Source organism: Poromitra crassiceps, assembly GCF_964638095.1.
Source record: "Poromitra crassiceps genome assembly, chromosome: 2".
Taxonomy (NCBI): Eukaryota; Metazoa; Chordata; class Actinopteri; order Beryciformes; family Melamphaidae; genus Poromitra; species Poromitra crassiceps.
Window position 1 is genome coordinate 12,718,353 of NC_139624.1, and position 24,253 is coordinate 12,742,605.

Consider the following 24,253-nt stretch of genomic DNA (forward strand, 5'->3'; position numbering starts at 1 on the left):
TCAAATGTGGTCTAATTGGTGTCATTTTAGGGGTCCTTGATGTGAAAAAGTTTGGGAACCACTGGGGATATTCAGAGACTGAATAAAAAGTGAAGCAGCAATCAATCGCTAAATGTTTCTCTTTCATAGATTATAGATTCATTACACACAGTGAAATAGTTCTAGCCTTTATTTGTTTCATTTTTCATAATTTTGGCCTACAGCTCCAGAAAACCCCCAAAACAGTATTTCAAGAAATTAGAATAGTGTGAAGAAAAGCAGTTACTTCTCAGTTATGAGTGACTCCAGCCTCAGTCCACTCCCTCTGAATAAAATAATGACTTATTTTTTTGTGATCAAATAGCTATTTTAATTCGAGTTCATGCATACAACAAGTAGCAAAAACATTCGTAGAGCATGGCATAATACAATTATTCTACATGCCTGTCAAATTCATTTCATTTCATTTCCACGGGCCACATGTGACCCAATTTGAGCTCGAGTGGGCCAGACAAAGAAATCTAATAACACATCAAATGTTCTACACCGTCAGTGTCAACAAAATACCAGTAAATGGGGGAAGAAGAAAAAAAAATATCAGTCACATCATAGTTTCACTGTTTTTCTCTACCTACAATACAGTTAGTCATGGAATCATATCGAACCAGATCAAACAATACTGGTCCTTTATGGAATAGGTTGATGATCACTGCGATAGTCTACTACTCGTTGTCATCTCCCTGCCTTGGCCAGCCATGTGGGTGTTCCTGTGGGTGACAAATGGGAAGTCCTGTCCAATGTAGGCACCGTCTCCCAGCAAGCTGTATTCGCCCATCTTCTCCTGCCATGTTGCATAAAAGTTGGAGACCCTGAGCATCCTGGCATCATGGACCCTTCCTGGTGGCCCCGCGAATATGTCAATGAAGCGCCCTCTCTCATCTACAATTCCCTGAAGGAGGACGGAGTAGAAGGACTTTCTGTTCATGTAGTCGTGTGTATCAGACAATTCATAAATGTCTCTGCAATCCTCAATTCTTAATGGATTTCCTATGTTTAAATGGCCCTGTAATCTATGGATTGAGGCAGTAAATGTGGCTATGTCAACCACGCTTCTATCACTTGTAGATCAAAGGCCAGAACTGAAATGCAAGTGTCGGGTTTTACTGTCTCCGCTGTTTTACCATAAATAAAAGTGCCGCAGCAAGCTGAGAGAGAAGGTGTAGCCTACCCGAGCGGACTGTTGTCACTAGATTCAGTTTGTCGTCAGCTGAACAACTATAGATAGTAGTGATGCGCGGGTCAGGGTTTTTTAAGGCCCGCCCCAACCCAACGCGTCATTGGAGCCAGCCCGCCCCGCCCACCCCGTTAAAATATCTGAAAATTCCAAACCCAGCCCAACCCAGCAGCCCGCAACGGCCAATTTAATGTATGTCTCCGGACTCAGGAGGAGCACAGCGGAGCTTCCAAGGTGTGCAAAGTAGCTAATAACTCTGTCTCTCTCCCTCCTCTCTCTCTCTCACACACACACAGACACTCACATGCTGCCTGCGTGACAACAGTTGTAGCCTAGTGCTCTGGATGAGTTGCGCTGCTGCTTTCATGTCGGTCTTTCTTCAATTAATCCATGGTCTTCAGATAGCGCGACCGACTACGCTTCCCCAAAGTGCGGATGGATGGGGTGACCGCAGTGTTTCAAATGGAGGTAGCAGGTATAGAGGTAGGCACTAGGCAGGCTACAGAAACAGTTCTTATTCTTCCCCATTTCTTTTAATTACCTCATGCGCTCTCAATTGGCCATGTTGCAGTAGTAGGCTACTAAACGTAGTAGTGCAGCAGGTGCGCACACGGCTTGCAGATACGGCTAGACTCGCTGTCTGATTTCTTTTAATTACCTCATGCGCACTAAATTGGTCACAGCCTACTCGTAAAGTTGACAAATAGATCACAGTCGAGTCCACAACAGAAAATCTGCGGTGGCATTATATGGACACTTCAAATAATAATTACAGCGAATAATCCTTCCAAAATGTTTGTTTTAAGAGCACATAGGCTACCTCATTGAAGCGTTTCTTTACTCCATGTAGGCTATAGAGCAGGGGTGGCCAAACTTTTTTGGTTGTGGGCCGCATACAGAAAAATATAAGGAGTCGCGGGCCAAACAATATTAAGCGCGGCAGTTTTCGCGGCAAAAAAATTGGACCAGAAAACCCTTGTGCCATCAAAAATTGAATTTCTACCTAAATAAATATATGACACATAGTTTATTGATGCGCTCACCTATTACAATGGGTATTTCTGTATGTTATCAAATTTTCTTTTCCTGTGCCAACAGGTTAAGACAGAGATAATTTAATATAACATTAGTATTAAACATTAATTCAGTATTATTATTATTTTTTTTAACTCATTGAGTGCCAGCCACTTTTGGAGAACGGACGCTCCCAGTGCCAGAGTTTCAGAGCGTTTTCAGTGATTTCTCGAGGCCCACAGAATATTGTGTGATATTACTATGTAAACACCGAACACGCACAAAGAACAAGGAGACTCTATTGTATCATCAGCAAAAAAAAGTTTATTGATACCATTTTCCGTTCTTTAGTTATGAGCCGGAGAAGATAGGTTGTTTTCAGCGTTTTCAGGCGTTTCAAATTATAAGCTGAGATATTCAGCCTTTTGTGAAATGAAGCATTTCAAGCACATTCACTGACTCTAGCTAATATTTTCTGATGTAGTGACGTGGTGTAGTTGTGTGGTGCCCTGCGTGCCCCACCCCCCTCTCCCCCCCCTCAGCTGCAAACTCCTCCCCACACTAACACACAGCCTCACGCACCCAGCGTCTATTTTCGGAGTGCTCCGTTTTTGTGCGCCGGCTCCCAGCGCGACACGGAAAAGCCACACCGGACTGCTGAGAATGGTTTGGCTTTTCAGTGTCGGGTGCTGCTTTTCTGGCGGCTAATCGTGTGGAGAAACTATGCAGACAGACAGACAGAGGCAGAGGGGCTCAGTTGTGGGAGCGGATTGACTGCTGTTCGCAGCCAACGTCAGCTGCAGCCAGAGCAATCTATATGGCTCTGGCTGCAGCATGAGCGGTTTCTCTTTCATCACGGCTTTTTCCTGCTGTTTTCCTGACCTTTCTCTAATCTGGAGAGCACTGTCGCCACCTAATGAGTCCGTAAAATAGGTTATACACCTTCAATAGCTACAATATTTGTACAGGAGATGCAGGAGGCTTTGATCCACGTCCCACCGTCAAAAAACGCATTTGACGTCGATCAATCGTTGGCACTCTACGTCACTATTTACTTTGACGCCGATCGACGTCCTTGGCACTCAATGAGTTAATAAATAGACCATGTCAGGGTGCCCAAGTATAACCCATTTTCAATGGTTTTAAATTGAAAAAACGAAATGGGGGGAATCCGTTTTTTTGTTTTTGTTTTTCAGTTTCTTTTTCTTAATGTTTTTGTTTTTCCGTTTTTTCCCCCGTTTTCGTTTTCGTTTTCCGTTTTAAACTTTAAAACAGAAAAACGCAAAAATGTTTTTAGCAAAAAAATATATATATTTTTTTTTCTAAATTCATGGCGGGCCACTTAACTCATTCACCGCCAGTTTAGGACTGCCAATATTTAGCACAGGCCAAAGATTTTCATAATTGTTGGTCATCTTTCAAGACCCACAGTAAATTATCTATTAGCACCAGAGTGATTTGCAATACCTCAAAATGAAGATGTACGTCTCTGGGTTCACCAGGGGAAAAAAAGTGAGCTTTTAGCATGTTCTGTACTCTACTTATAGCCATTTATATACACCCTGTTTTCACCCAAAATGTCTCTCTGAGAAAAGAAATTGCAGAAAATGGCATTTATGTACAGCACACAATATCAGCCAGAACTCGCTCTCAATTCTTTTATTTTGAACTGTATTGACATCAGACATGTAAATATTATTCATTATGACACAAATGACAAAAAAAAAAAAAAATATATATATATATATATATATGAAGTGCTTTTTTTACATTCAACAATACAGTTTGCTCAGTGTGAGTGAGTGTACAGACAGACACACAGACAGACAGACAGACAGACACACACAGACACAGACACACACACACACACACACACACGCACACACACACACACACACACACACACACACACACACACACACACACACACAGAGAGAGAGAGTCCACAGAGAGAGAGAGAGAGAGAGAGAGAGAGAGAGAGAGTCCACAGCTGCTGCTAGATCGCACCTCCTTCCCCCTCCTTCCCCATCAGCGTTTTGCCTCCTCTGCTGCTCGTTTTCCTCCTCTCGCTGGGACGAATGCTGCGACACAACACAGGAACGGGTCCGCGGCTTGGCTTTGGGACCAGGCGCTGCTGGAACCGGATCGATCATGTTCGTCACGGGTTTGACTAGGCAATCCAGGTTCGCCCTGCAGCAAGGCAGCAGTGCAGCGCGCCGAGAGGCGTTTCAATGGCGTTTTTTCCTCTGTACAAGGAAGCGCATTTCTCTGTTTTTCCTCCTTTCCTCCTTCTTTCTCGTTTCAAACAACAGCTGCGGTATGTGTTTGATCGCGTGTTGTCGGCTACCCTTTGAGGATAGGGACCAGATGACATGTCAGAGGCTGGGAAAGTGTTTGCTGCACGCGCTGCTCTAATAAAACCAAAAACACGTCAAACACGTCTTTGGCGTGGATGGCTATTTCTGATAACACGTCAAAGACGTATTTGGCGGTGAATGAGTTAAAAACGGGCAGCGGGCCGCAGTTGGCCCGCGGGCCATAGTTTGGCCACCCCTGAAGAGTGCAGCAGGAGTCTGTCTGATTGTGTGTACCTACGTGTGAGAGAGAGTTAACGTCTTTAAGGTTAATTACTCTGCGTGTTTCACTGCTCTAAATTATTTAATAATGTTGCTTTGTCATGTTCTGAGCCTGCCCCGCCCGCACCCGTGATATTTTCATAATTTGCCAACCCAGTCCGCCTGCGGGGCGTCCCAGCCCGCGGGACCCGGCGGGTTCTGGGTGACCCGCGCATCACTAATAGATAGGCTATCTAGTTGCTTGACTGGTTTTGACACATAATATATTTATTAGCCTACTCCCCCCCCCCATGACAAAGTCAGTGCATTTTCAAATTTTGTTACATAATGCGTCACTTATTACATTTTCAACTAGAAAAAAGTGCAACCCCCGCAATATGTAATAATCTGCGCAATATGTAATAGATTTATTACAAAATGCATCAAACGTTATTACATATTGCGTTCAGGCGATTTATTACATATTGCGCATATTATTACATAATGCGTCGTTAATACATATTGAAAGTGAGGTTTTATTACATTTTGCAATTTTATTACATAATGTGCAGTTATTACATAATGCGTCGTTACACACCTCCTCCACCCTCACCACCTCCATCTCTCCTTCCCTCTCTCCCCTGTCCCTCTCTCACGCTCCCTCCCTCCCCTCTGTTTTTCCATATATCCTGACTAGACATCTTCATTGTTATTTGTATCTGTTGCCTGTTGCTCGTTTATATTTTCCTTGTTTTCTGTCGACTCTTACTGTAAGCAGCTTTGGGTCATTGAAAAGCGCTATATAAAATAAATGAATTATTATTAGCTGCTTGAAGGACAACGCGTTCTACCAGGTCTGGGGGCAGATTTGACGGCTGAAATGTACACTATGTGAGGGTTCACAAAGCGGATTACTAATCTAACTGACAGGAGAAGTGATTGGTGTGCGTTGTTTACTTGTTGTTTACCAGCTTCTCTGGTGAAAGAAATCCTTCCGCGTTGAGTGACTGTCACGAGCCCATGTGACAGCGCGTGGAGCTCGGGCGGAAGTTGTTCACTGCAGCATTTTGAGGCACCAGGCTGGACGTGTTTTACAAGCTTCCTCAATGAAGGGAGATTTTTGCGGAGAAACGCTTGCTGGTTTTGTATGACAGTGACTCTGAGTATAGAGAGTATAGTAGCACTTCGTAAGGTGGCCAAGAGCGCCATCCATCGCATGACGGTGAAAAGACGGGTTGACGTCTAAAGAGGTCAATGGCGAGGAAGCGCTGTCTCTTAAATTACGTTAAAAAAGGTCAATGGCGGGGAATGAGTTAACCTGATGGGCTCCGGGCAGCACCAGCATAGACAGGTTACAGCGAGGATCCCAGAGGTGAACAGAGCGGACTCTTTACCCACTGAGCCGGGCAGATGGTCTCAAACTCCTTCTGGAGGCTCTGGCAGGGCGCGGGCTGGTCCTCACTGTCGTCCAGACACTTCCACAGCCGGTCCCTGGCGCTCCAGCAGGCCTTCCTCTCTGCCGAGCTCGGAGCCGTCATCGCTGCTTTGCTGTGGGGGGGAAACAACAGGGCAAGGCTGGGTTAGACCTAGGGCTGGACCATGTATATATACTCAATGTGTCACGGCTTGTTCCACGTGGGATGTAGTAAATGACTATATTGTGAACATAGAGTATAAACATGAAAGTGTTGTTTTTAACGGCCTTAGCTCGGGAGGTAGAGCAGGTCGGCCAATGACTCAAGGGTTGGCGGTTCGAATCCCGCTCCCTCCCAGCTGTTGTCGTTGTGTCCTTGGGCAAGACACTTAACCCACATTGCCTCGTATGAATGGGTATGAATGTCTATGAATGTTGGTGGTGGTCGGAGGGGCCGTAGGCGCGAAATGGCTGCCACGCTTCCGTCAGTCTTCCCCAGGGCAGCTGTGGCTACATCACCCGTAGCTTACCACCACTGGTACGAATGGTGTGAATGAATAATGATTTCTGTGAAGCGCTTTGGGTGTCTAGAAAAGCGCTATATAAATCCAATCATTATTATTTAAGCTGCTGGCATGAGACTTGCTTCAGTGTTTCTCTTCTCTTGCTCTCTCCCTCTCAGTCAGACACAAAGAAAATCACATGCATACGTCAAACACACTCGCCCGCGCTACATAACATCACAGACAGAAGAAAGAAATGCACAACACTGATGAACAGTCACTGATGATGACTATGTAACGTCACAGACAGACAGAAGAAAGAACTGTACAACACTGATGAACAGTAACGGATGATGACTATGTAACATCACAGACAGAAGAAAGAACTGTACAACACTGATGAACAGTCACTGATGATGTCTATGTAACGTCACAGACAGAAGAAAGAACTGTACAACACTGATGAACAGTCACTGATGATGTCTATGTAACGTCACAGACAGAAGAAAGAACTGTACAACACTGATAAACAGTCACTGATGATAACGTCACAGACAGAAGAAAGAACTGTACAACACTGATAAACAGTCACTGATGATGACTATGTAACGTCACAGACAGAAGAAAGAACTGTACAACACTGATAAACAGTCACTGATGATGACTATGTAACGTCACAGACAGAAGAAAGAACTGTACAACACTGATGAACAGTCACTGATGATGACTATGTAACGTCACAGACAGAAGAATGAACTGTACAACACTGATGAACAGTCACTGATGATGACTATGTAACGTCACAGACAGAAGAATGAACTGTACAACACTGATGAACAGTCACTGATGATGACTATGTAACATCACAGACAGAAGAATGAACTGTACAACACTGATGAACAGTCACTGATGATGACTATGTAACGTCACAGACAGAAGAAAGAACTGTACAACACTGATGAACAGTCACTGATGATGACTATGTAACATCACAGACAGAAGAAAGAACTGTACAACACTGATGAACAGTCACTGATGATGACTATGTAACGTCACAGACAGAAGAAAGAACTGTACAACACTGATGAACAGTCACTGATGATGTCTATGTAACATCACAGACAGAAGAAAGAACTGTACAACACTGATGAACAGTAACGGATGATGACTATGTAACGTCACAGACAGAAGAAAGAACTGTACAACACTGATGAACAGTCACTGATGATGACGGAATCTGAACTTGCATCACTGCACTTCTGTTGGCTGCTTCATGCTAAAAGCCTATGTGCAATTACCTTGAATAAATACTATTTTGTTGAATTTAACTTGGTTGTGATTCCCCCCTTTTTTACATGCAAGAGAATAGAAACCACTATGACAGTGCTGACCAATTTGGGGCCCGCAGGCCAAACTTGTTTTGGCCCGCCACGGATTTGGGAAACAAAATGTTTGTTTTTTTCTTTCTCATCCCCCCCCCCCCCCCGATTTTATATCCCATTTTTATCCCCCTTAGTGCTAATTTACTTTTATTTATCCTGGTTGCTACTCCACCCTCTGCCGATCTGGGGAGAGCCAAAACTGGCTCCATGCTTCCTCCGAGACATGGGCAGTAAGCCAGCCGCTTCTTTTCACCTGACAGGGGAAGCTTCACTGGTAGGACATAGCACGTGGGAGGTTCACGCTATTCCAACCAGTTCCCCTCCCTCTGAACAGGCGCCCCTAACGACCAGAGGAGGAACCACATTAGCAACCAGGATATTGCATGTTTTGGTGAAGGGGGTTCCTATATGAAGGAAACCCCCAGGAGGCACAGATAAAAAGTAGATTATTATATTGAAATGTTATTTTAGATTTAGAATGTTAATTTTCTATAAAACACACTACATTTTAATGTAATTCCACAACGTTTATTTTTGGCCCTCGGCCCTCCACCCAGATTGAGTTTTGACCCTTCATGGGAAAGAATTTGGGCACCCCTGCTCTATGAGTACATTCATTATAAACAAGAATGTTTTAATGCAGACTTATGTTGCAGAATCATCATACTGTACTGTCATTGTATGTTGCAGAATCATCATACTGTACTGTCATTGTATGTTGCAGAATCATCATACTGGTGTCGTATGTTGCAGAATCATCATACTGTACTGTCATTGTATGCATCAAAGGGTTAACTTGAACATTAATGAAGTGATTTAGAGGAGATTTCAAAATATGGAGATACATATTGTGTATCCGTGATTATGCATATATATATACATATACATATATATATACATATAGATATATATATATATACATATACATATATATACATTATGCAATATAGCCTAAACATATGGAGATATTATTTAGAGGCCATATCACCCAGCCCTAGTTCCACCACAGAAACTACCAAGGAGTGGTACATCATGAGGCCATACAGCCATCACTAGGAACTAGGGATGCTCCATATATCAGCCTTCATATCGGTATCGGCCGATGTTAGTCTTTTTTTTAACACATCGGCATCGGTCCGATGTTGCAATGTTAATATCGGTTATCAGTGTCAGCCAACATTTTTACATTGAGAGGAAACAATCCGGTAAATCTATGATTTATGGGCTTTTCCAAATGTTTTGGAAATAAAGAAATCCTTTACTTTTTAAAATTCACAGTGTTTACATGTGTTTTTCAGTATGTACACAATTTGGTTAGCATACAAATGTGTTTTTATACGGATCATATCGACATCGGTAAATACCGGTTATCGGCCATAAGAGCAAGGTTAATATCGGTTATCGGTATCGGCCAAAATGTTCATATCGGTCCATCCCTACTACGAACAATCATCCAATATTATTTAACTCATTTATGCATGATCTTCTGCTAATCTGTTTTACACAGGGACAAGACTATGCAGGCATAAACAGTATATCCTCATTATATAACTTACGTCAGTTTAACAACACTTACACTTACTATAGGAAATGTGCTACCATGATCCTATCATCCTACTGTTGTCTATTATGAATTCACATCCTAAAACGCCCTATTTTAACATGACTGACAAACCTTTAATACTACAAAGATTTAGATCAACCTACAAAGACCAACATCCTCCTATACAATCCACCAGTTTGACACCACTCACACTATACAGTCAATTTGATATGTGACACTGTGAATATACATACTAAAGATGTGCCAGGCTAAAATGACCAATAGTATCTAGTTATGCAAGCCTAAAAAAAGACCAATATCTAAGTATGAACAAGCAGCGCTAAGAATTTAGCTCCACACATACAATCAGCTTGACACCAGTCAGTCAGTTTGATACTGTGGTATTACTGTGATTTAAAGGTTCTAGGTCTGATGTACACAGTCGCCTACTATCAACTTATTCAAACAGATGCCAGCCAGGCATTCACAGTTACAATTATTGACTATGAATTCACATTATTCTGTCATCCTAAAAACAAGTGATTTTCAACTCAAATGGACATGCCTCCAGATTCAGATTCAGATTCAGATTCATTTATTTAGAAGATGGGACATTGCACATTAATGGACAGTACAGCCGTACAGTAAATATGCCAGGTTTTAGCCCAAGGGCTAGTTTCCACCTGTAGTCCCATGGCAGGTTGATGCAATCTTGAAAAGAAAAAAAAAATTAATAATACAAAAAATGAATAGTATAAAAGGTTAGTAAAACACAAGGTGAGTAAAACACACAGAGCATGCAGCAAAACATGACAGACAATATGCTAAAAATGATCACATTGTTGGTTTGATCTGAGCCACAATTTCAATTGGCCTTTAAAGGTGGCGAGACTAGGGCATTCTCTAATAAAGAGAGGTAGATTATTCCAGAGGGTGCTTCCCATGTAGGATAAGGTCCTCTGGCTAAAGCAAGTTTTTCTAAAGGGGACCTCACAGACCTTGTTTGTAATGGCCCGAGTGACACGGGTCGAGTTGGCGGTCGAACGATATTTGATGAAGTCAGCTAGAGGAGGCGGCGCCAGTCCATGTAGAACTTTGTATATTAAACAGGCAGAGGTGAAATTTCTAAAGTTCTCAAAACTTAGCATGTCATATTTACGTATGACATGACAGTGGTGATGAGAAAAGGGTTTTTTATCTAGTATTTTCAGGGCTTTTTTATAAAGTAATTCGGCTGGTTTGAGAGTAGTTACTCCTGTCAACGACCAGCTATTTATACAATAATTCAGATGTGAGAGGATCATCGAGTGTAAAAATAAAAACGCAGCGTCTGTGGACAGACAGCTCCTTATTTGTCTGAAGTTATACAAGTGGAATTTAATTTTTTTGGAGATCATTTTGATGTGGTTGCTGAACGTTAGGTTGGAATCCAACATCACGCCTAAGTATTTAAACTCGTTAACCACAGATAATTCCTCTGACCCCAAGAAGACATTGGAGCGCGCAGGTGCAATGTTTCTTTTAGAAAAGAACATGCAAACTGTTTTTTTTGCATTCAGCATGAGACAAGATTTAGTTAGCCATGCCTGGATATGAGAGAGAGCTGAAGATAAGACACGTGCCGCCTCCCCTGGGTTTTTAGCCCTTGTGAAGATAACTGTGTCGTCAGCATAAAGCTGGACATCTACATTAAAACAGTGATCAGGAAGATCATTAATGTACAAAGAAAAGAAAATTGGCCCCAAAATTGACCCTTGGGGGACCCCTACTGGACAGCTCAGGTAAGGGGAGCTGACACCGCCAACCACAGTGCACTGCTCCCGGTGAGACAGATATGATTCAACCCATTTAATGGCCGCAACAGAAAAATTGAAGCTGGACAATTTAGAGAGGAGCACACTGTGGTTGACGGTGTCAAACGCCCTCTTAAGGTCGAGGAACACAGCTCCCACACAACCATCCCTGTCCAAGGAGCCTTTTATTTTCTCCAAGAGCAGGACCAAAGCAGAGTCAGTTGAGTGATGTGGACGAAAACCAAACTGCATGGGGTGCAAGGGGGTCTGGCTCGTCTCAAGAAATTCTATAAGTTGTTTAGCAACCCATTTTTCAATGATTTTAGAAATTATTGGTAAAATACTGATGGGTCTAAAGTTGTTCATGTCAGATTTATCACCAGCTTTGTAGATTGGGGTAACTGAGGCCAGTTTCCATGCCTTTGGGACGGTTGAGTGCTTGATGGATAAATTAACTAAGTGCATAATAGGTGGCGCTAATGTCTCTTTATTTAACTTCAAGAAGCTGGTGTTAAGACCATAAACATCTTTAGCCTTAGAGCTGTTCAGAGCACTAATTATATCAATGACCTCAGGTACAGAAATTTCCTGGATGGTGAAAATTGGTACTCCATTGACTGTAGGGTTATTCACCATATTTACAGGGCATGTGGATACGCTAAACTGTTTCGAGATGTCATCAATAGATTTTATAAAGAAGGTGTTGAGTTTTTCTGCCAAGGTGACAGGGTTGCTCACCAGCCGGTTGTCGACCTTTAATTCCATAGCTTTAGTGTCCTGTTTCAGTTGTTTACCTGTCAGTTTATTAATATTTTGCCAGATTTTTTTGCTGTTCCCCCTTGCACTTTCCATAACAGTGATAAAAAAGTTGGCTTTAGCCTTCCTTAATTCAGCAATCACCTTATTTCGAGCTGAAACAAACAATTGTCGGTCAGTACCTAGCCCAGTTGTAATTGACTTTTTAAGCAACAAGTCCCAGTTGTCTGTCATGTCTGTCATGTCTGTAATAATATGAATGGACTTGTCACTCACTCAGCGAACAGTTCACAGCATCCAGTTGGAGTGACTTGTCCCGTTCAGCTGTCACGACAACAAGTTTGACGAGTCAACAACACAAACGTGTATTTGAGCTACTGCATGAAAACATAACTTTGTTTTGTAATTGAAGGACGCGCACGCCTGACCATTTCCTCGTCGCTTAACGGCGCTCGTGAAGCGACAGTGGGCAACAGAGGGGGCGGGGTGGAATTTGACAAAGTACAAAGCTAGCCAATTGAGCTCATCCTAGGACCTATCCTCCCCTTCCTGTCCTCTTCCACTTCCTCTCTAACACCAATTTTCAAAGAAGCAAAGTAAATCTAGCAGCAGCTAGCTTGGGAGCTAGCTGCTGCTTCCGGATTTCCACCCCCACCAAGCGTCAAGCGTCCATAGAGCCAAGCGTCAGCCCGCGTCAAATGACGCGTAGATGTGGCTGCACCGTTACCGATGACGTCAGAGCGCGATTAACGTAACGGTCCACGCGATGGCGCCGTTTGGCCATAAATCGAGCAGAGCAGCGCGAGGCGTTGGGTTGACATGTAATGTTGGACCGACTACAGTTACAAATTATATTTTACAGGGGCAGCCACAGCCAATCAAGGCTCGTTTTGATTTGAGACGGGAGGATGAGCTCACAGCTGCAGTTCTCCTGCCCTCTGAAAACCACATACAGTAGTCTACATAGGCTACAACGTGGCTTCGTTCCTCCCCTCCACACACACACACACACACACACACACATCAATACTGCCTCGATTCTGAAGTGAGCCCAAGCGATCTTCAGTTAAAATCATCATTGTATTGTTTATAGCAAATTTACTAAAAGGTAAACTCTATAGGAAGAGAGTTGGCAAACAGACAGCAGCGCGCAGCTGCCATGCTGCCTGTGTGGATGCCGCGGGCGTGCCAGCCGCAGCCCCCACGCCACGCACACGCACTAGGTAGGTAGACGCAAGATGTGTGTCCCGGCTGCATATAGAGCACATACTGCACAGCTTCCCTGGGCTGTGTGTAGAGGATGTTGCCTCTCATGCTCAGCCACATGATGGCGCTCTCACAGATGAGGCAGCTGACCAGATACCCTCGTCCGTGGTCCACCAGGGTGACGGAGCAGGACTGGTTTTGTTCTGACCGACTCCATTTCTTCATGATTTAATACCGTCTGCCGCAGAAGTTCATCCAGCATGTTGTCTAGAACAGGTCCAGTCACTCGCTTGATAAACTCTGGTCGAGCTGAGTGTAGCCTCTCCCCTGCTGAGAGACTCAGAGCCCTTGGATCGTCGGGACTGCCGGGAGAAGGATCTGGAAGGTAAGTTGAAAAAAAAAAAAAAAAAAAAAACTTCTATTCAACAATCAGCATTCACATTGCAACAGAGGCCTCTTTAGAGATGAGAAGAATTTGAGCAGGACCAAATTAAAATAATACTCTAATATGCCTCCACCCCCCCCCCCCCGCCCCCCTATGTAAAATTGCAGGACTTTTCTATTACTTTGCACAAATAAACTGGAGTGCGACCTGAAATGTCCTTCCTGGTTTGTCAATGCTTATTTTCTATGGGATGAACAGACTGCTTTCAACTTGAATTAATTGCTACATTCCTACAACTCGCCTGTACTCCTACAACTCGTACGCCTACAGTATATGCTGTCCAAAAATAGATGCCCGTTTTGGGCATCTGTTGCTCATCTATTTTTGATCTCTTGAGACTAACATGAGCCTTCTCATTTTTGTATCAGACTGTGGTCATTTGTGTATTATTTATTGCTCCTAAGGGTCGCTGATGAAAGGGTGAAAAAGAGATGCACTAGTATACTTCTCTGAGACAAATGAAGTTGCAATGAGATAACGGAACTGACGCCTTACACTCCCCCCCCCGGGCCTGCCTATAGACTGCGTTTCTCCCCAGGAATCACAAAGTCACAGGCGAGGCTTTAGCCGAGGTACTGAAGGAGAATCTTACCTCTTCATTAACTCATTGAGTGCCAGCCACTTTTGGAGAACGGATGCTCCCAGTGCCAGAGTTTCAGAGCGTTTTCAGTGATTTCTCGAGGCCCACAGAATATTGTGTGATATTACTATGTAAACACTGAACACGCACAAAGAACGATGAGACTCTATTCTATCATCTGCAAAAAAAAGTTTATTGATCCCATTTTCCGTTCTTTAGTTATGAGCCGGAGAAGATAGCTTGATTCATCCAAAAACAGCAATTTTTTTCTAGAAGCTGAGATAATTGGCCTTTTGTGAAATTAAACATTTCAAGCACATCACTGACTCTGAAGCTAATCTTTTCTAATGTAGTCACACCTCAAAAATAATTTCCTTCAATAAAACAGTGAAGGCCAGGGAATTCTGTTTGGCAGAATAATATTTTTTAGCTACAACCAGCAGCGCTGGCCCCTGCGTGCGCTGCTGGTTGCAGCTTCTTGCTGGTCTTGATTTGCTGCTGGTGGGCATCGGATATTCTGGCTTGCGTTTGTCAATCCTGTCCTGCTGCCTGGGTCTGTCTGGGTGTTGCGCGCTGCTCTGCGTGCCCCCCCCCCCCCCCCCGCCCCGCCTCGCCTCAACTGCACACTCCTCCTCCTGTCTGTGGTGGCTCTCTGCTGAGTTTGCTGTGCGCACAGTGAAGGGTGCTCGACATCCTGCTTTTTTACAGCGTTCCGCGTGTGTTTGTCACCGGCAACGATGCTTCCAGTTGAGAATAATAACAACTCCACGGTGTGGATGTGCGGATGTGCTGTCCGGCTCAATTGTGGGAGCAGATTGGCTGCTGCAGGCACAGCTGCAGTAACGTGCTTCAGCATATCGATGCATACGGATGCGATGCGATTTCCGTTTCCATAACGACTTCTTCTTTGTTTTTTCCTTGCCTTTCTGTTATGTGGAGAGCACTGTCGCCACCTAAGGGTTCTGTAAAATAGGTTAGACACATCCAATAGCTATAATATTTGTACATCAGAGGCAGAAGGCTTTGATCGACGCCCCACCGTCAAAAAACGCAATTGACGAACATGTCCGTCCTTGGCACTCTACGTTACTATTTGAAATGACGAACATGTCCGTCCTTGGCACTCAATGAGTTAACAATGCCATTTAGCTAAATTAGTATGATAATAAACAACAACAACATCAATAATAATAACAGCAGTAACAATAATATGAATAATCTATTTACATCAATATGTGTCAATAATAAAATAGACTAATAAAAGTTGATGACGATGCCAATAATATATATTTTTTCATATCAAGTAAATGAATGCAATAAACGCTGAAAAAAATCGTGATCTCAATTCAGAGTAAGTAAATTGTAATTCTCATTTTATCCAGAATCATGCAGCCCTAGCTCGAAGCTATCCTGGTTGACTTACTCTAATATAAGCAACTAGTTTAAAGTAACCATTCTTAAATAGCAAGACTTACATGAGTCTTTTTGAAAAATATGTTTTGAAGCTCAAATTTTATACATAGTGTAACGAGTCAGGAAATACACTGAGGCTTTCTTCTTAATTATGCTCTTTATTAGCACCCGACAGAGCACTGGTGGCCGTGCCCATGCCACAATAACCCCCACAACACACACCAACCTCGCTAGCTCTCTCTTAGCTTAGCATAGCTGTCCACACACAGCCGTCTCTCACAGGCTCACGCTCCAACTCCCCGAGCTGTTTCGCTCTCTCCCACAGCTCCCATCCCCCAGCCAATCCCAGGTGAGCCTCTCTCTCTCACCCCACCCACTGGCTGTACGCTGCCTTCACTGTCCCACAGAACCCCGTAAATCCCCACATACATGCCAAACCCCACAGGTAACCCACATGCACAGAACAGCATAACACACAGAGACAGTCAGACATCAACAAATACAGTAGCACACAAAACGAGCCCGCTACACTACCTCCTCCCCATTAAAGTTTCTCTCCCACGAGAAGCACACTTAAGTCCCCAAACCCCAGGTGGGGTCAGTACTCCCCACATCCAAATGTTGGCTCCAATAGAAAAGTTCACGAACACGGCAGAGCGTCTCCTCAGCCCCGAAATGACCGGATCTGGGGGCCCTGTGTGCCCACCGCAGCACCAATCCCCGCAGGTAGCTGGGCACAACCGCCTGGAACCCCCTTTCCCCATGCCGGCCCCCCCTCTCCAAAAGCCCATCCTTACACAGACGCAGGTGCGGAAACATTCCACAGTCCCTTCGTGGCACCGGAACACATGTAAATCTCCTCCACGGGGGACCGGCGTCCCGCCGCCACCCACACGAGCACCGGACCGATGTCAGCATCCTCCGCCTGCCTGCGTCCCCACTCATCTATGTCAACATCCACTATGGTCACGTCGTCATCCGTCAGGTCCACATCTGAACAGTCCCCCCTCCTCTTCTTCCTCCTCCTCTTGCACTCGCTCGTCCTCCCGCCCCCCACCCACAGGGGGCGGCGTCACTGCCTCAGCTTCCTGCACAGCAATCGTGGGGTGTGCAGAGCGGCTAGGCTGGGCCGGCTTCTCCGGCAATGGCACCACCTGCTCACCTGGAATCACGAGCATCGCTCTCCCGACTGTAACAACGTTCTCTTCCCTCCGGCTGCTCACATTCTCCCCAGCCCGTGTCCCTCCTCTGTCCTCCAAAATCTCAGTGCAGTTTCTGGTCAAATGTCCAGGCTCCCCACATGACCAGCAGAGTCTCATCTGCCAGCCGCCCGCACGTCTCTCCTCTCGCGCTGTCCTCTGATCTCCGACAGTGTCCCGACACTCCCTGTTTAGATGCCCGAATGCACCACACGTCCAGCAGACTCCCGGGCGCCCCCCAGGACCGCTTCCCCCGCGGCCATGGTCTGGCCCCCTGGAACGCTGTGGCCCCCCTTAGCCAGGTGACCATGTCCCCCACAAGTCCAACAAACTCTCTGCGGCTCCTCCATCCGCTGTTCTCCACGCTGCGTGGTCTCCCACAACAGCTGCATCAGCTCCTCCGCCCAGGCAGGCGTCACCTCCAACACCCGTCTGATCTCCTGCTTCAGGCAGGCCTCCATGCCAGCAAACTCCGAGCTGAAATCCGGAGCCAGTATATAATTCTCCTCCTCCCCTTTCATCTCCAGGTGATCCCCGCACCGCGCCATCATCCTCGTGGTCCTCGGCAGCAATTAGCAGCCGTACCGCTAATGCTTAGTTTGACTTCTGACACCAGTGTAACGAGTCAGGAAATACACTGAGGCTTTCTTCTTAATTATGCTCTTTATTAGCACCTGACAGAGCACTGGTGGCCATGCCTATGCCACAATAACCCCCACAAACACCAACCTCGCTAGCTCTCTCTTTGCTTCCTAGCTCTCCACACACAACCGACTCTCCCAGGCTCACGCTCCAACTTCCTGAGCTGTTCCGTTCTCTCCCACAGCTCTCCTCCCCCAGCCAATCCCAGGTGAGCCTCTCTCTCTCACCCCACCCACTGGCTGTATGCTGCCTTCACAGTCCCACAGAACCCCGTAAACCCCCACATACATGCCAAACCACACAGGTAACCCACATGCACAGAACAGCATAACACAGAGACAGTCAGACATTAACAAATACAGTAGCATACAAAATGAGCCTGCTTCAATACAAAAAAAATTTTATACAGAAAATAATTAAATTGACCAGAATGCACCAGTCTGAATCTTGAGATTGCAATGATTCTGTAAACATGCCATGTTAGCTTACTGGGAAAAAGCTAAGTATGGCTCCAAAGTTGATCTGTCTTTACCATGAGGTTCATCTCACGTTGTCAGACCCAACGACGTGTGTCAGCAAGGAGGGTCTGAATGACATATCAACTTTCTGGGAGACTTCCCCCAAAATCCCTCCAGATGCTGTGGGAGAAATCTGATTGGCTGGGCACCGGCCCACGATGTCCGTGTTTGGTCAATTCATTTGTCTATCAAGCATAGTTTTTTTTTGTCTTGGGGCGGGTGCTAACTACTTTTCAGAGTTGTGTTCCAGACATGTTCATCTACGGCTGGCTACTGCGAGACTACCGCAAGGTCTGCAGCAACTCAATATCAATGATTGTAATAAGTTTTAGTAGCCACGTCATGAGCTCACCTTGTCTCACATCCTGGTTAACAGATGAGCTCACCTTGTCTCACATCCTGGTTAACAGATGAGCTCCCCTTGTCTCACGTCCTGGTTAACAGATGAGCTCACCTTGTCTCACGTCCTGGGTAACAGATGAGCCCACCTTGTCTCACGTCCTGGTTAACAGATGAGCTCACCTTGTCTCACGTCCTGGTTAACAGATGAGCCCACCTTGTCTCACGTCCTGGTTAACAGATGAGCCCACCTTGTCTCACGTCCTGGTTAACAGATGAGCTCACCTTGTCTCACGTCCTGGTTAACAGATGAGCTCACCTTGTCTCACGTCCTGGGTAACAGATGAGCCCACCTTGTCTCATGTCCTGGGTAACAGATGAGCCCACCTTGTCTCATGTCCTGGGTAACAGATGAGCCCACCTTGTCTCATGTCCTGGGTAACAGATGAGCCCACCTTGTCTCATGTCCTGGGTAACAGATGAGCCCACCTTGTCTCATGTCCTGGGTAACAGATGAGCCCACCTTGTCTCATGTCCTGGGTAACAGATGAGCCCACCTTGTCTCATGTCCTGGGTAACAGATGAGCTCACCTTGTCTCACGTCCTGGCTAACATGAGCTCACCTTGTCTCACGTCCTGGCTAACATGAGCTCACCTTGTCTCATGTCCTGGGTAACAGATGAGCTCACCTTGTCTCACGTCCTGGTTAACAGATGAGCTCACCTTGTCTCACGTCCTGATGAGCTCACCTTGTCTCACGTCCTGGGTAACAGATGAGCTCATCTTGTCTCACGTCCTTGCTAACATGAGCTCACCTTGTCTCACGTCCTGGCTAACATGTGCTCACCTTGTCTCATGTCCTGGGTAACAGATGAGCTCACCTTGTCTCACGTCCTTGCTAACATGAGCTCACCTTGTCTCACGTCCTTGCTAACATGAGCTCATCTTGTCTCACATCCTGGATAACATGAGCTCACCTTGTCTCACGTCCTGGGTAACATGAGCTCACCTTGTCTCACGTCCTTGCTAACATGAGCTCACCTTGTCTCACGTCCTGGCTAACATGAGCTCACCTTGTCTCACATCCTGGCTAACATGAGCTCACCTTGTCTCACGTCCTTGCTAACATGAGCTCACCTTGTCTCACGTCCTGGCTAACATGAGCTCACCTTGTCTCACGTCCTGGGTAACAGATGAAGGCCCTGCCGCTGCTCCGCTCTCGGTGGATGATTCTGAAACTGAGGGCCATGTGTTTCATGATGTTAAAAGCTTTGCAAAGTAATGTTGTTGCTATGATGCAGATTAATTTACCATACTGATTAATTGATGTTATATGCTGAAAATCTGCTCCAAGGGAGCTAGATTCCTGTCTGCATACGTGTGTGTGTGTGTGTGTGTGTGTGTGTGTGTCAAACACACACACACACACACACACACACACACGTGCACACGCACAGAGCAGAGATGCCACAGCAGACTGTGAATGCAGCCAGACTGAAAAATGATCTAGAGCTGAACTACCATCACCTTCTCCATTCTAACAGACTGAGTGAAGCTGTAGGAGGATTTAAGTCTTTACCAGGCAGATCAAGCTCATGCGTCCAGACTGATGTCCTCTCTTCATTTTGGATGATCAGAGTCACTTCCTCTGTTCTTGTATCCAGGCAAACCACAAATGTTGGGTGGTAATTTGGTCCATATTTTGGAGAAAATGGTAAGACATCCTGAAACCAGGAGAAGTGTTGTTGTTTTTGCTCCCAAAAATATGATATAATTGAATGTTCGTGTTTTACATGTAAAATAACTGAATCTGTATAACACGCACACACACACACACACACACACACACGCGCACGCACGCACACGCACACACACACACACACACACACGTTGAAAGCATCATTAACAGAGATATTTTGCAGGAAGTTGTATTTGACGTACCTTAGGCTTAGGCTGTACTTTACACTCCTCAGGAGTGCAGTGGAGACTGTAACTTCGAGCTTTGGAGAGAAGACAATCGGACGGAATGTACGGGATGTACTCTTGTTGACCTTTCACCTTAAATGATATCACAACAGTTGTATTTGAAAGATCGTTTCACTGTCGTGTTCATGATGACAATCTTCTCAACAGTTTGACATGTTTAAATACATATAACACCGTAGTGCATGTGTGTGTGTGAGAGAGAGAGAGAGAGAGAGAGAGAGAGAGGGAGGGGCGGGGGGGAGAGAGAGATTTGGTCAGCGGTCATTTTTGTGTGCATACTATCTGCTATGGGTGTTGTTAGTCCTGGCATTTGGGGCCCCAAATGTTTATGAAGAGTATTTTGTATTGATCAAAAATGCAAGATTTTGCTTCCTCTCTGTGTGCAAGTAGTAGCCTAACCTATAACAAAAGGAAGAGACATCACTCTCATCACAGCGTTAACATTTTGCATTGGGGCTAGACTTTAGGGACAGTTCTATAGATACAGTCGGTCTGTGTGGGAACGCCCACAAAACGTTACTTCCGCTAGTGTTGTGTCAGTAGGGCGTGGGGGAAAATCAATAATATAGCTTAATGACCTGACTCACCTGTGGAAGGTGCTGCAGCTCTACACTACAGGATCGGGGATTCAAGAGCAGGTACACATACTGTTCAGATGTGCGTTTCCTGCGGGGGTTAATGTTGCATTCCTTTATCGCAAAATAACTGGGATGTGAAGGCTAAATGACGTCACATCCGTTTTGTTAGCGTTCCATTTGCAGAAAACTTGAGCTGGGAAGTTCACTGTTCACTGGTCAGATCCAGTCACTAGCCAGGCTAGCCATTGTTAGCAATAACAGTTGATAACAAGGCATTTCGCGGAATTTTGTGCATACAAACACTGCAGCCTCATGTCCACACAGATAGAAGTTAGGCAGTGATGTGTGTACAGCTGATTTAATGAGACACAAACGAGACAGAAGTGCTAATAAAAAAACATTTACTACGATTATAACTACTGTTGTCGCAGCCATCTTGGATTTTTGAGGTTGGGGCTGCTGAGGCTCCTACGAGTTTGGGATGGAAAATACCAGCTCTGGTGACGTCACCATCCCAGCTCATGACCTTTGAACCATAAGATTGGCAGTCCCAGTTATAAAGGAATGCACGATTAATCCCCAATCCTGTCTGCCTGGGCTGGGCTAGCAGCTGAATGCTAACTCTGCTGCCTGCAAAGAACGGGAAGATTTCCCCCACACTGACACATTGAACATGCATCTATGACAAGACGCTGCCTGAATGTATTGAAGTGAATGGGGCAGGCATGGAAAGTCCCACTATAACCCATCTGTGTTGATTCACCTTCTATCTATATTTTATTGATTGATATATATATATAAATATGGCAATGTGGGTTAGAGAGCTGCAAGCCCGAGGGTTCCCTCGCGGGCCCCTCGGGCCTGGCCAATACGGGCCGGGGCCGGGCTTTTTTTCTTCTTTTTTTAATTACTAGTTCCGGGCCGGGCCGGGGTCGGGCCCGTTTCAATAATTAAATTAAATAACGTTGTATTACTCGCTTAATTTTACACAGCAGAGCACAGTCAGACAAAGAGGAGGAGTGCACAGACACTCCCCCAGCCACACAGTCACACACAGACCCTCACGTGACGTTAGTCTGCCATTCATACTCATGTCATGACATGTAGCTTTCTGCTCAGTCAGCGACAGACAGCGTGCTGTCTCTTAGTGTGTAAAAAACAACAAAACAAGCCGTGTGTGCCGTGTCCGTCCGTGTACAGAGGACAGCTGCCGAACAGAGAGAGAGAGAGAGAGAGTCAAATAGAGAGACAGGCAGAGAGGCTGCAGGAGCAACACACTGAGGAACAGATAGAGAGGGAGAGATTATATGGTAATATTGGGATTCGGGCCTCGCAGCTCGGGCCAATTACTTTCATAACTCATCATAACTCATTTCAGGCCCGCGCAGCTCTCTAATGTGTGTTTCAATTTAGTGTCCCGGTTGTCCCGGAAGTGACGTCACACACACACACACACACACACACACACACACACACACACACACGGAGGCACTGTGACATCACTGATGATGTCATAAGACTGATGATGTCATCAGTGATGTAATAAGGGGGCACACACACTGATGATGTCATAAGGGGGCGCACACACACAAGGAGGCTTTTGTGACATCACTGATGATGTCATCAGTGAAGACTGATTATGTCATTAGTGATGTCATACCCGCGCGCATGTAAACTTAAGGGCTATAACATTTTGTGAGCAACACACACTCACACACCTGTGTGCACCAATAGGGCAGGTAAGGCCACGCAGCAGCCGAGCTGCGGGCGAGAACGCGCAGCGGGCGAGCTGCGTATGCGAGCCTCAGGGCCAGCTCAGCCAGCTGCAGGGCGGGTGAGGCCATGTGGCGGCCGAGCTAGCGAGCCCGCGCAGCGGGCAGGCATAGGAATCGAGCACCCGTATAGCGTGAGAGATGCCTACTTGATTGAAAAATGCTTCCACCAGATTGCAAAATTTGAACAATGCGACGTAAGTGAGGTATTCCTAATATACAATAATAATAAATACCAGCACAAAAACAATAGGGTTTCAGCCCCGAATGTGACAGGGAGTATTACCTCCTGAACAGGAATGTTGTCTGGCAGCAGAAACACGTTGAGTTTTCGTCTCTGCTTTCTGTGTGGTGGTTGGAGGAACAGCAGAACTTGGCCCCGGATACGCTTGCTGAACGTTGCCTTTATCTTATCCCACACGAGGCCAAAGGCAGAGAGGTGGGGGACATTCACACCCACATGAGTTTCTGTGATCTCCAGTGGCCGGAGGAAGCTCATTCCCTCATCAGTGATGTGGACAACAGACAGGCTTTCACTTTCAGGAAGTGGTACTGTGAATATACACATCAACATTTAGTTCCACTTGTGTCAACTCCATTAAAATGGCATTACATTTAATTTAATTCTTTGTAAAAAATGTTCAGCAGTAATCAATATATAATCATGACTGAATAATGTGCCTACCAGGGGTGGTTTCACAGTGTGGGAGGTGGAGCTGATGGACAGAGTTCTGAGCACACGTGATGTTGAACAGCGGGCCTGCAGGTGTCTTGCCAGCTGATTGGAGGAGGCCCTCATCCCACTGGATGGTCCTGTACAGCACCTCCCCCTCCTCAGCCATAGTAAAGACCAGACCAGTCAAAGTACACTGGAACACACCTGAACCAGGGCACTTGAACCTGTAGGACACACAATACAGCATGTATCTGTATATAGTCTGTAGCAGCACTCCACTAGCATCATCCAATGTAAGAAGGCAGACCTTTTAGAAATGAAAAGTTGTGAGCGGTTTTCATTAGATGGCCTGTGAATAATAGGCTTTAGTAGAGTACCACAGGAATTAGTCCAGAAGACCTGGATCTTAGCACTTGCTGCCCCTTCGTCTGAAAGTCAATAGACAAAAGTCCCTCTCTTTCTCATCGAGGCCTATGTGAACCAGCCACGGGAAAAAATCTAAATGGTGGTGAATGGCAAGAGACACTCATGTTTTGATCCCGCATGAATTGTGCCATGAGGAACACATGTAATGTTTGTCAATTTAAGTACCCGCCCAATAATGTTTTGCCTGTCGTTCCTAAGTTGGTCTAACAGCTGAATATTGATATTCATACTTATTTTTTATATTCATAATTATTTATTTGTTTATTTTGTATTAATTCTTATCCATTGGTAACTTCATCC

At 45.3% G+C, this 24,253-nt stretch overlaps 1 protein-coding gene across 1 annotated transcript in view; it reads right to left on the reverse strand.

Moving 5' to 3' along the window:
* Positions 1–6,240: 6,240 nt before the first annotated feature.
* Positions 6,241–24,253, reverse strand: part of LOC310798375 (uncharacterized protein) — a gene marked incomplete at its 3' end in the record, with an annotated part of 43,306 nt that continues 25,293 nt past the window's right edge. The window contains exons 3-9 of the mRNA XM_083660918.1: positions 23,537–23,751; positions 23,138–23,403; positions 20,457–20,573; positions 20,095–20,239; positions 19,685–19,753; positions 13,615–13,757; positions 6,241–6,330 (exon numbers count right to left, since the gene is read on the reverse strand). Of these exons, the coding sequence (XP_083517044.1) occupies positions 6,241–6,330; positions 13,615–13,757; positions 19,685–19,753; positions 20,095–20,239; positions 20,457–20,573; positions 23,138–23,403; positions 23,537–23,751 (1,045 nt within the window). The remainder of the gene's footprint in view (positions 6,331–13,614; positions 13,758–19,684; positions 19,754–20,094; positions 20,240–20,456; positions 20,574–23,137; positions 23,404–23,536; positions 23,752–24,253) is intronic.